The sequence below is a fragment of the Gekko japonicus genome, unplaced genomic scaffold (genome assembly GCF_001447785.1).
Source record: "Gekko japonicus isolate JY-2015 unplaced genomic scaffold, Gekko_japonicus_V1.1 scaffold2052, whole genome shotgun sequence".
Lineage (NCBI taxonomy): Eukaryota > Metazoa > Chordata > Lepidosauria > Squamata > Gekkonidae > Gekko > Gekko japonicus.
Window position 1 is genome coordinate 23,820 of NW_015174899.1, and position 11,668 is coordinate 35,487.

General features: G+C 40.9%; 1 protein-coding gene across 1 annotated transcript in view; it reads left to right on the top strand.

Moving 5' to 3' along the window:
* POMP (proteasome maturation protein) overlaps window positions 1-11,668 on the top strand; it is a 14,975-nt gene that overhangs the window by 513 nt on the left and 2,794 nt on the right. Inside the window, exons 2-4 of the mRNA XM_015424988.1 lie at window positions 6,897-6,994; window positions 10,175-10,235; window positions 11,335-11,436. Of these exons, the coding sequence (XP_015280474.1) occupies window positions 6,897-6,994; window positions 10,175-10,235; window positions 11,335-11,436 (261 nt within the window). The remainder of the gene's footprint in view (window positions 1-6,896; window positions 6,995-10,174; window positions 10,236-11,334; window positions 11,437-11,668) is intronic.

The following is an 11,668-nucleotide window of genomic DNA, read 5'->3' on the forward strand; positions in this document are numbered from 1 at the left end:
TCACGAAAGCTTACACCCTGCCACATATTTTGTTAATCTTTAAGGTGCTACTGGAGTCTTGCTGTTTTCTACTGCTACATAAAGAGGAATATACAATAATAATAACATACTTTATTGTCATTGTACATAGTACAACGAAATTAAAGGTGCAATCATTTCAGTGATCTACAGCCATACTCATATACACTCACACAACCATTCACAACCATCCCATAACTCCCTTAAGGTTCACATTGCAACAAACCACCAATGTCACCCAAATTCCAATTTCATATAGCATTTAAAGCAATAATAGCTCTCAGATAAAAACTGTTTTTTAATCTGTTTGTCCTTGTTTTAATTGTCCTATATCTTCTACCCGAAGGCAGCAGTTCAAACAGGGAGTGTTCAGGGTGTGACAAATCCTGCAGAATGTTCTTTGCTTTTTTCAAGCATTGAGAACTATACAATTCCTCCAGGAACGGGCGAGGGCAGCCAATAATCTTCTGGGCTGTGATGATAACTCTCTGGAGTGCTTTCCTCTCCACAGCCATACACCTGGCAAACCAGGCACAGACGCAGTATGTTAAAATGCTCTCTATTGAGCAACGATAGAAGGACATCAGTATTTTCTCACTCGGGAATATAAATGGAAACGTAACAGTACTGTAAAAGTAATAGCATTAAGTAGGACTCCAGTAGTGTTACTTATTTAAAACATTTTAATGCCACCTTTCCACCTTATCAGGGTTCACAAAGTGATGAACATAAAAAATGTAAAAACGTTTGAGTAATTAAAAATACTGTTAAAATTATAAAATAGTTCAATAAAAACATAAGCAAACACTAGACGAAGGACCGGTAACCATTATCTTGTAAATGATAGAATAAGGAAGTGATTTGATATTTCAGTCTCTTGTTAAGCTTATTTCTAGTTTTGTGGAATCTTCAAATCTGAACAGATTTATTGTAACAATCTCTTGTTAGCTAGACCCAGCTTCCTGAGATGTAACTGTTTTGATGTCTTGTGCTCATTTTCATAGTCATCTAGAGTCTTTGCGAGTGTATTTGTTGAACATGGCCTGGATTGAGTTACAGCCTCATTTTTTTAATCTTTTTTTTGTATTTTCTTTTGTGTGTGTTTGTACACGTACGTGTGAGTGTGTGTGGCATCTGGAAGTCATGGCAACCTCTGGTGACTGACCCCCTACTGGGGGCCTGGAGGATATTCAGAGAGGTGACTGAATAAAGCCCCCCCCCCCTGCTGGTATTTCAAGGAGATTTCCCATTCAAGTACTTGCCAGAATTGACCCTGCTGAGATTGGGTTTGCCTGGGGTATCCAGGTCGGGGCAGCAAGGCCTCATTTGATTAACGTTCATGCTCCTCTTTTCCAGTTGTACTGACTAAAGTTCTGCATGAGCTGTTAAAGACATAAAATTATAGGGTCAGGAGGAGAAAACTATTCCCTGGCCTTAACATCTGGTGAAGAGAGTTTTGGCTCTTTGAAGCTCATGTTCCATAAAGCTCCTTGGTCTCTAAAGTGCTACTGGAGTTGAATCTAACTGTGCTACTGCAGAACAATGCAGTTGCCCTTTGAAACTAACATCTGTCCATGGTTTCCTAGTATCATGGGTTTCTGTGTCCTACCACTAGGATCTCAGTGGAATGCAAAAGGGTATATTTATTGTTTATTTATATGCAGTTTATCTGCCACTGTGTTTGGGGTAGATTACAGTTGAAAATAACACCCACAATATTTTTTTAAATTTACTTACAGTATTTATAGTTCACCTTTCTCACAGGAACTCAAGGCAAATTACCCATAATGACTCAAGTAAAAGTGGACTAAAAAAGAGAAGAAAACAAGTAAATTCGGGAACTAATATTACTATTCCTTAATAACCAGCTTGGATAGCTGCTGTTTTAGGGTGGGGGTGGGGGTAACATAGAAACAAGCAGCATTTGGTCACAGGCAGGTCAGTGGAGGTAGCTTTCTCATTTTCCTTGTTGTCACCGGAACTCCTCTAAGGACGGTTCCGAATGCCCAACTTAGACAGTGGGCGTGGCGTGAGTAATTTTCCCGTGTATACAGAGGTCAGATTGGCCAACGAACGCTCCTATTTCCCAGGAAGTGAGACAGCAAGCTAGGTTTAATGAATAAATGTTGCCTTTTACTAAGCAGTTTTCAAGCATACGAAAAACAGATGCACACACAGAATCACACAAGTTCCTTAGTTACAATAGTATATAGAAAGCAATCAGCAAGGAAAATAAGAAATTCAACAGACAAGGGGGATAACACAGCAGGATATCGCTTATACTTATCTGAGGTCCAAGCTGAGAAAAAATCTTCTCTTAGAAGAAGTGGGGCAGCTTAAGGATCAGCGGGTGAAATTCTAAAAACACACGAGCTGGTCCAGCCAAGCCATGTGCGGGTTCTTGGGTCACGACTCCCAGGAACGCAGTAAGAATCACCTGCAGCGCTTAAGTTGCAAGGTAGGGGAAGGGTGGGTTAACCAGAGAAACAACGCTGTGTTTCTCTTTTTAAAAGCTAGGTTTTTGGGTTTGGCTTAAGGCCATAAACCCTTAGGGTCCGTCCTCTTTACTATGGCTATAGGTTAAAGAGTTGTGACGTCCTAATTGAGGGGAAGGGGGCAATATGCAGATGCTCTGCTCTGACTTCAAAGATAGAGCCATGTGGTCGGGTGTGAAACGCTGTTTCCATTGACAACCTTTGACTTGCAGCTTCCAAGTGTCCCAACTGGTACAATGGCGCTGGTCTTCTTTGTCCAGAGCCACTCTGGGAAGGTGCAGGGAGGCACGTGTCCTGTAGCAGGCAACACCAGCCTTGCCCAGCCATAGGCAAGCATGAGATGTGCAGCCAGCCATACAAACATAGCAGCAAACACAGCAGTAATCCCTGAGTCCCAAATGCACAGATACACAGACATCTGACAGACACAGCAACAGTACAGTATAGACAATGCAATTACAAACACACACATGGCTACATTGTCCCTCTCATGCAACCAGGCAGAATGTCTGTGGTTGGAAGCAGTTTGGGAAGGACATAGCTTTGTGGTCCCAGATAATCCTGGGGGAAGGCTCATTTCTTCTCCCTCTGATGCAGCCAAGTGGAATTACAAAAATGATGTGTGTGTTGTATGTTTTTTTAAGGCAAGAAAAAAATGCATACAAAAGTCAGGCAGGAAACTGCAAGGGGAAAAATGAGGTGAATCAGTTTACAGATATAAAATAGCAGTCTCATGCATGATAACCAGTGCTTTGGTTTCACTATGGCTGTGGTGAGATCATAAGAAAGATAACAAGATTAGTGGCCTTCAAGGGGCTGAGGCGGCAGGATGATAGGAATAAATGTGCTTTTCCTTGACTCTTTGCATAACGTTTATTAACGCTATAACTTTATGGTGATATTCCATGAAAGGCTTAGACAAACAATTTCCTCTGTCCTGTGGTTTGACCTTCCATTTGCCACCATTGTAGGGTCACTGACTGTCTACCCATCATTTCTGAGAATTCTTCTGGGTTTATTTTACAAACCTCTTGCTTCCATAGGGAAGCAATAGTACTGTCATGTCAGTATTGCTGTCGGAGGGATTTCCTGCTGTTCAGTCTTTTATTTACTTAATTTATCCAGTTTCAGACCTTGTGCTATAATAATTCATCGGACTTTAAATTTACGCACTCCAAATATTTGTACAATGGAGGTGTGTGTTTGTATATAGGAAGTGCCTGGAGATTGCAGACAGAATGGGGGGGGAGCAAAAATATATGCAGACAGGGTGCGAGAGACAGTTGCTAAACAAACAATGTACAACTTAAATAAACAAGATAGGCTGCTGATGGGAAAGGAAACTAATCCTACTTATGCTTGTTGTAATCCTGACTCATCCAGACTTTTATCCAATAACCTATATTACGCCAGTTTTTAATGTCTGCTAATGAATGAGTCTGCTCTGCATCCCCTGGCCATTTTTAGGGATTCTGAATGTAAAATTCTAAATGTAGGATTAGGACAGCATTCTTCCACTGATGAACTGATAGTAAACTCCAACCAGTCATGAAAACTGTTCTGGTACCTGTTGGTGCTCCCACCCCACCCCATCCTTTGGCATTTGGAGCTTGATTGAATGCTTCCCACTTTGATAAAGCTTCAGTTTGCCATGACAATTGAGTGCAAGTGCTTTGGTAAATGGCAGTGTTTACACAAGCCAAGATTCTAAACTGGGGGTTCACTGGGATATAGAAACCTAGCTTTGGAGGGGGAATAAACTTTGGTTTGCAGAGGTTCCTGCATTTGAGCAACAGTGGAATCAGCCGCCTAGAGAGGTGGTGAGCTCTTCCTCACTGCCAGTCTTTAAGCAGCAGCTGGACAAACACTTGTCAGGAATGCTCTAGGCTGATCCTGCATTGAACAGGGAGTTGGACTAGATGGCCTGTATGGCCCCTTCCAACTATGTCAGTGGTTCTCAACCTTCCTAATGCCGCAACCCTTTAATACAGTTCCTCATGTTGTGGTGACCCCCAACCATAAAATTATTTTTGTTGCTACTTCATAACTGTAATTTTGCTACTGTTATGAATCGTAATGTAAATATCTGATATGCAGGGTGCGACCCCCCGCCGCGATTTGGCGAGACTTGGGAGCCCTATCCTAAGACCATCAAAAAATTGTGTTTTCCGATGGTCTTAGGCGACCCCTGTGAAAGGGTCGTTCGACCCCCAAAGGGGTTGCGACCCACAGGTTGAGAACCGCTGAACTATGTGATTCTATTCTGTGATCAAAGGGGAATGTTGTTCAATCAAGCTCCACTTGCTGAGGGCATCGAGAGGAATGAGGGACACATGTGGGCTCAGCAAGAAGCTGTGTTTACATCTGACTGGTATTTAATGGCAGCTTGTCTTGACATCTGCATGCATCCCACAGGTTAGGTGCTTTCCTAGGAGGGAAAATGGTTAGATGTGGCTATGACACAACGACCTCTTCCTGGCCGTTGCCGTGACGAGTTGGGATGTCCCTGTATATATGTTCTTATACTGTATTCAGAAATTGTACTCTGAAGTGACTGATCACCTTTACTTTCTCTTGGCTGACCAGTTCACACTAAAAAGTAGTCTCTTCGGGGTTTATTCTTGTGGGTGGATGGAGGACAACTGCCAGATATAAACCTTTACCAAAACGTCAGGCACCAGTGCTTGTGAAAGGCAAGCAGCACAGTTATTTATTTCACAAGGGGATGGGATATTTCCACAGGATATTTTGTTTCTTTATAGAAACTTCACTCTGCTTTCACAAAGGCTGTAGGCTTATCACTCTACGTTGGTCACAGATTGTCTTTAGTACACAGAAACCGTTTGTGATTCCACTCTCCAGTATCTGACTGTGGTTAGCCTTTGGACTTTATCTACCTGGTTTCCTGAGACTGACTGGTGCACCTACTCCAGCTTTTCCAGTCTCCCCCCAGACCCTTAGTCCTTCCTATAACCACCCTACATGTTTTGTGTTTAGTGAGGAGTTATACTGTTTCTCCATTCCGTTCACTCTCCTCTTTCATTAGAGGGTACCAGTTAGGAACATTATTCAGCCCCAGTTTTCCTCAAACTGCTGGCTTGCTATTTAACTCAGCTCCAGAGGCTACTTTCCTCTCCAGAGCTCTTCAGCTAACTCTCCTCCAGCTGACTCTGTCAACTGTCAGCTCTCAAATGTCAACTGTCACTTACTGAGAATTCCGAGCAATCTTGCCCCCACCATTCCCAATCATGTGGCTCAGCAGCTCTTTTGTTTACCTGCTGTGGTTTACCAAACCTTTATTTCCATCACAGTGGCATTAGAGAATTTTCTATTGGTATCTGATAAGAACATATGAGAAGCCATGCTAGATCAGGTCAATGGCTCATCTAGTCCAACACTCTGTGTCACACAGTGGCCAAAACCCAGGTGTCATCAGGAGGTCAACCAGTGGGGCCAGAACTCCAGAAGCCCCCACACACATACTGTGGCCCCCCATGCACCAAATCTGATGCAATTATAGGCTTATTGATAGCTTTAAGCCCATATATACCCTATTTTCAGTGGAGTAGTACTGTGATATACTTGTCTTATTGAGTAATTCTTCTACATTGTCATGTGCCTGCCTAAAATTGAGGAACAAACTGTGTACACAAGGAACAAGGATGAGCTTGCATTATTCATTTTTCTCGCCACATAGAGCTTGGCAGATGGAAGTATCAGTGTAGTGGTCTTACAGGCTACTTTAAAGTCCCTAGAAGAAGTACTTGTTGAGTACATGACTATCTCGAACCCCTAGCACAAACATTTTAGGGAACCCATATACCCTTCAGAGCCAGCTGTCAAGGGACAATTCATTTTAGCTGGGGTTTTCTGCCAACCAAGACTCTGTCACAAGGAAGAGGTACTGTCTGCAATGTCCTCAGCCTTGGAAATGCTCAGAAAGCAATGAGATCTCTTGCTGCTTTCCTACCTTATTGGCTCAAAGTCAGAAAAAGCATATGTCCTCCTTCAGGTTCTGGAGAAGGGCAGGACTCTTCCCTAAATTATGGACTCTGGAACTTGGTGCACATTGAAGACATGGGAAGGAAGAGTAGTGACAGTTTGCACTTCAAAATAAGCTGCCCTCAGAAGTCAGGGAGATGCCTGAAATTTTTCCTATAAATGATTCTTTAATGTGAGATTTGTATTGTGACAAATTTTAAGGTAACCGAACATCTCAGTAATATATTTTCTGGGAAGTTACTTTAAAGCGTAAGATATATGTGATATTTTTAAGACATAAAATTAATCAGGTTACAGGTAATATATTTTATTGTAATGATCAGGTAGTAATTTGAAATACTAGTGAGTGTTTTCCATTAATTGTCGTTCTTTCTATTTCAGAATACCCGAGGATTTGGATCTCAGCTGAAAGATAGTATTCCAGTTCCAGATTTTTCATCTCATGGGTCATTTGAAAGCTGTGATACATTACGAAAAGGGTATGCACTACCTAAGTAAAAATAGTACTGTTGAATTCTTATAAATGTACAAAATGTAGTTTTGTGCTTCCTTCTTCTGGCTGTGCTAAACTTCTGTGTGCACAGATATCTGGGCCAAACAACCTCAGTCCCATTAAGGTAGTATTTCTATACTGCCGGTCTGATATGTGGTGCTTCTTACTATGAAGCACGTAGTATAGAAGTGGTTTGGTCAGGACATCTTTTGAGAGGTAGAAGCTTGGATGGTTTCACCTGGCCTCCAAGGTTGCCGCAACTGACCCAATGCTCAGTATGCCTGATTTTTATGGCATTAGTTATGGATATTTATTCAGGTTTGTCAAAATTCACTTTGGAAAGAAAGAGACGTGTTCTGAGACCACCATCTTTGTGTCATGGATACTTGCAGGATAATAGCATCAGGTCTTTATAACTTTAAAGGGAAAATTGCTATACTTCTAGGCTGCAAACTTCCCTAGTTATAAAATGAAGGTTACGTTACTAAATATTTGTGTTGTGTTCTCAGGAGTTCTTTGAATGTTACGCCCTGTTACTTTATTTGTCTTAAAATACGTCAGATGCTAGTAGGAGCCTTAAATATAGATTTTTTCCCCACAGAATTATGGTACTATAAATGGATCCTTCTAGGTTCTGTGTCAGGCTCCAGATTGTTTCCTGCTTGTTTGAAGCGTGGGAGCCAACTCAGCCTCTTCAAGTGGATGGAAAACTCTTTGCCTGCCTTCCTTCCTTCAGCCACAGGCAGAGCTGCAGTTTCCCAGTCAACTGTCTCTTGAAACTCTTAAATGAACTTTCATTTTCTATTTAAATGTAATGGGCTAAACTTGTTTACACTGATGGAAATTTGTTTGTTACCTTTCAGATTTTACCTGTTTACAGAAGTGTTTTTATTTGTAGAGCCATACCCATTAAGAACAGCCCTCTTTAAGTGTTCAAAACAGGTTCAGGTGGGTAGACAATGGGTAGAGGAGATGGATGGAGTGTAACAGGGTCTCAGTTAATTACTCTGAGCACCCCACAGTTAAGAAGGATACAGTTACACATCAGTCTCCAATTTTGACATATTTATTTGCTTCACTGTGTTCCCCCCCCAGAATTTAATCCAAACAAATGGTGACCACATACACTTACCTTGTTATTCCTGTCTGGTTCTCTGCTCATCTGTTAAAACATCTTTATATTGTATGCTAATTTGCTGTTCACCCTTTTGGGGAGTGGTCCTCTATGTTTTACCTAGCTGGGTTACCAGTCCTCAAAACTTGAAAACTGTGAAGCTAAATCATAATGCTTTATTTGGGTTCCCTCCTTAACTCCTTTCTTTAGCAATTAAAAATTCATGTCTTGGTGGCTAGTGAGAGGATGGTAGGAGAGAGGGAGACTGTAATGATTTCATGTTTAACTGTGTGTGTGTGGCTTTAAAAGTTTGGTTTGCATGGCTGTGATGATAATCTAGAGTGCTGGAATTAGGCAAGTGATATGATTGGTGAGTGACAGAGAGGGGGAGGGGTTTTGGAATGGATGCTGTGTGGAGGATTTGAATGTCTATCAAGGGGGTCAGTTAGAGATGACAGTTGAAAAAGTTCAGTTAAGCTATGTATGAGAGTTGAAGGAGAGGCTTCCCTGTGTGGGTTGTTAAGTTCTATGTTTCAAAGTTGAATAAGACAGTTGATAAGTTAAGTTCATTCTGAAGTCTGAAGGAGAGACAGTCTTGTGTGTTATGAAAAGTTGAAGTATAAAGAAACAGTAACCATATATGGCCTGAAGGAAAAAGGGTTACAAAGTTACATGCCCAGATCCCTGTCAGTAAGAGAGAAAAGAGTGTGATACACCAAGCATATGTTCAATATTCAAGTCTTCCTGGTAACAATGAATTAATCTTTTATTTGTTAATTACTTCAATAAAGCCTCTTTTATTCAAATATACCCACTCTGAAAGAAATACTTCCCAGGACCACATAGTACCTCGAACGCCTTAAACCCTCGACATACCTACCCAGAAATAGAGAAAGCATAAAGGTTTGGAAATCCTTTTAAAATTTCCTGGTGGCAGCCGGATTACCCAGTAGAGAAAAACATAAAGAACACTTTTAAAGGGAAACCAGATCTCCCCAGTAAAGGGATCGTCACAGAGACCCTACCCTAAAACAATTTTTATCAAGTGACTGTCTCATTTATAGAATTATTACATCAACAAAAGCACAGTGTATTGTAGATCAGCAGTTACTATCTAGCCCTTCTCACAAAACATCCATGGCGAATGAATAAGTGTAAGGGGAGAAGCAGCATCAAACAGGCAACATTAACCCAGTGTCTTTTCAGGTTTTTGATCCCACAGATGTGTATCCATGAGTGTACTTGTGTCCATACAAGCAGTTCATACAATGTTGATCTAGCCTCTGCAATGCTATATCACCCTATACATGTCCAGGCCCCATAGATAAGTTGGATGAAAACAGGAAGCCTTTCTTGCTAAAGAGAACATGTCTGGGCTGCAGTGGATGTTCTGAACATCCCCTGCAAAATCCTGTAGGAGATCCATAGTGCAGAAAACTCAGGGGCATTTTTTGTTCCCAAAATACTGGCCAGGCCTCTTGGGCCTCCTCACCCCCCACCACCACCACCGGTGTATTCTTAAGCATTGGCATCAGCTGCATGTTGTCAAAGATGAGCAGTTATGAAGGGCAAGCTGGCTTTCAAGGGAAGGTCTGAATACACTTTCAAGAAATCCTAACTTGAACATGACTTCTGTAGTCCGCACAAGTTTGCTTGTTTGTTGAAACCATTGTTTCCTTGGGCTCAAGGTGATGAACAGTGTAGCAACCAGGTTGCAAAGGCATAACTAAGTTAACCAAGGCAACTTGTGTAATGACCGCTTACTTTGTTTCCTCTTATTCTGAATGGTGGCCAAGTAGAAATACAGGACCTGTTACATATTGCACTAGGACCAGAACTGACCAAGTGTTTTTTTCCTGTTCACCCTTGTCACCTATATAATGCCATTTCTTCTGCACGACTGAAGAAAAGTGTTAGTTTACATGCTTCCAGTCATTTCAAGCTTTAATTACTTAAAATTTGTGCTTGGAATCACTGCTACTTAAGAAATTAGTGTTGAGACTTTATGATAAGGTTGCTTGTACTACTTCTATCATTTATTTTTCTTTATAGTTTCACAAATGCAAAGAGTGAACTTTTTCCTGCCCATCCTTTGGAGCTATCAGAGAAAAATGTAAGTCCAGTATTTAACACTCCAGAACAGTATTCATTGTCCTAAAATATCTGTACTCTAATTTGTAATGCGCGAAGTTGATGGGAGAGGTCGTGATTGTGACGAGTAGTGCTTGAGGATGTCAAAAATAAATCTGGTGGGATTTACTCAGGAATACTATATGCATAGGGTTGCAACCAGTGTTCCCTCTAAGCTGAGTTAGTGTGAGCTAGCTCACAGTTTTTTAGCCTCTGGCTCACACATTTTTATCTCCGCTCAGGAAAGGACGGCTCCAGAGCAAACTAATTTATGCAGTAGCCAAATGGCTCACTCACAACTTTAATACCAGTAGCTCACAAAGTAGAATTTTTGCTCACATGACTCAACAGCTTAGAGGGAGCATTGGTTGCAACCATAAATAGAGGCTTTATGTTCATTTCCGAAGTAGTAGGCTCTGCTCAGTTATTGAGGATCGGGTATGACAGTCCATTCAAAAATGGCAGATTGGCATATTATCATCCTTAATCCCTCCCCCCTTCAGCTAGTCAGGTCTGTGCAGAAACAAGATACCAGCTGTAATATGGCAGAATAAGCTTTACCTCCCAATCGTGAGGGAAGTTGACAACTGGGAGGCAGGAGAAACCACAAAATTGGTTCTACCCGCATAATTTCTGGATTTCAGTTGTTAACATCAGTGATGTACAAATAAGCCATAGGGAAACTACTTCTGTGCTGGCTCCTAGTAAGTGTGAACTGAGTCTTTAGCCTCTAAAATGTTGATGTGTAAACAAGAGAAAGTTTGCCAAACACATATATCATTTGACTCTTGAATTAAGTTGAACGGCATCTGGGCTTTTTGTCATGTACTACTTTCACCACTAGATGGAGTCAGATCTGTTTAATTTGCCAAATACGACAAAGCTAAATGTAACAGCAGATTGATACGGGTGCTTATAAATTCCAGATGGAAGAAGGCATTCTTCATTCTTATTTTTTCTATGCAGAGAGGAACTAGTTATCTAATTCATGAAATGTGTCTAGTTAAAGTAGTTTGTGAGATTGAGGGAAACTATTTCCATTATTGGTTGTCAAATATAATTCTTAAAATTTCTTCTGGTAGCTTTCATTGAATGAGGATAAGATGGATTTTTCTACTCTAAGAAATATTCAAGGGCTGCATGCACCGCTGAAATTACAAATGGAGTTCAAAGCTGTGAAACAGGTATACTTTTTGTTTATTTTGAACAGCATAAATTCTTTTCCATCTCTACTAGCCCTTGTATGTTTCTTTTTCAAGCCATGTTTGCATAATAATAATAATAATAATAATAATAAAATAACAATAATCTTTCAATTTATTGATCGCTCAATCCTGCAGAGTTTGCTGGCTCTGAGCGATTTACAGTTACTCAGTATTACAAGGGACTAACAATGATTTGTGGGGTAGGGGAGGA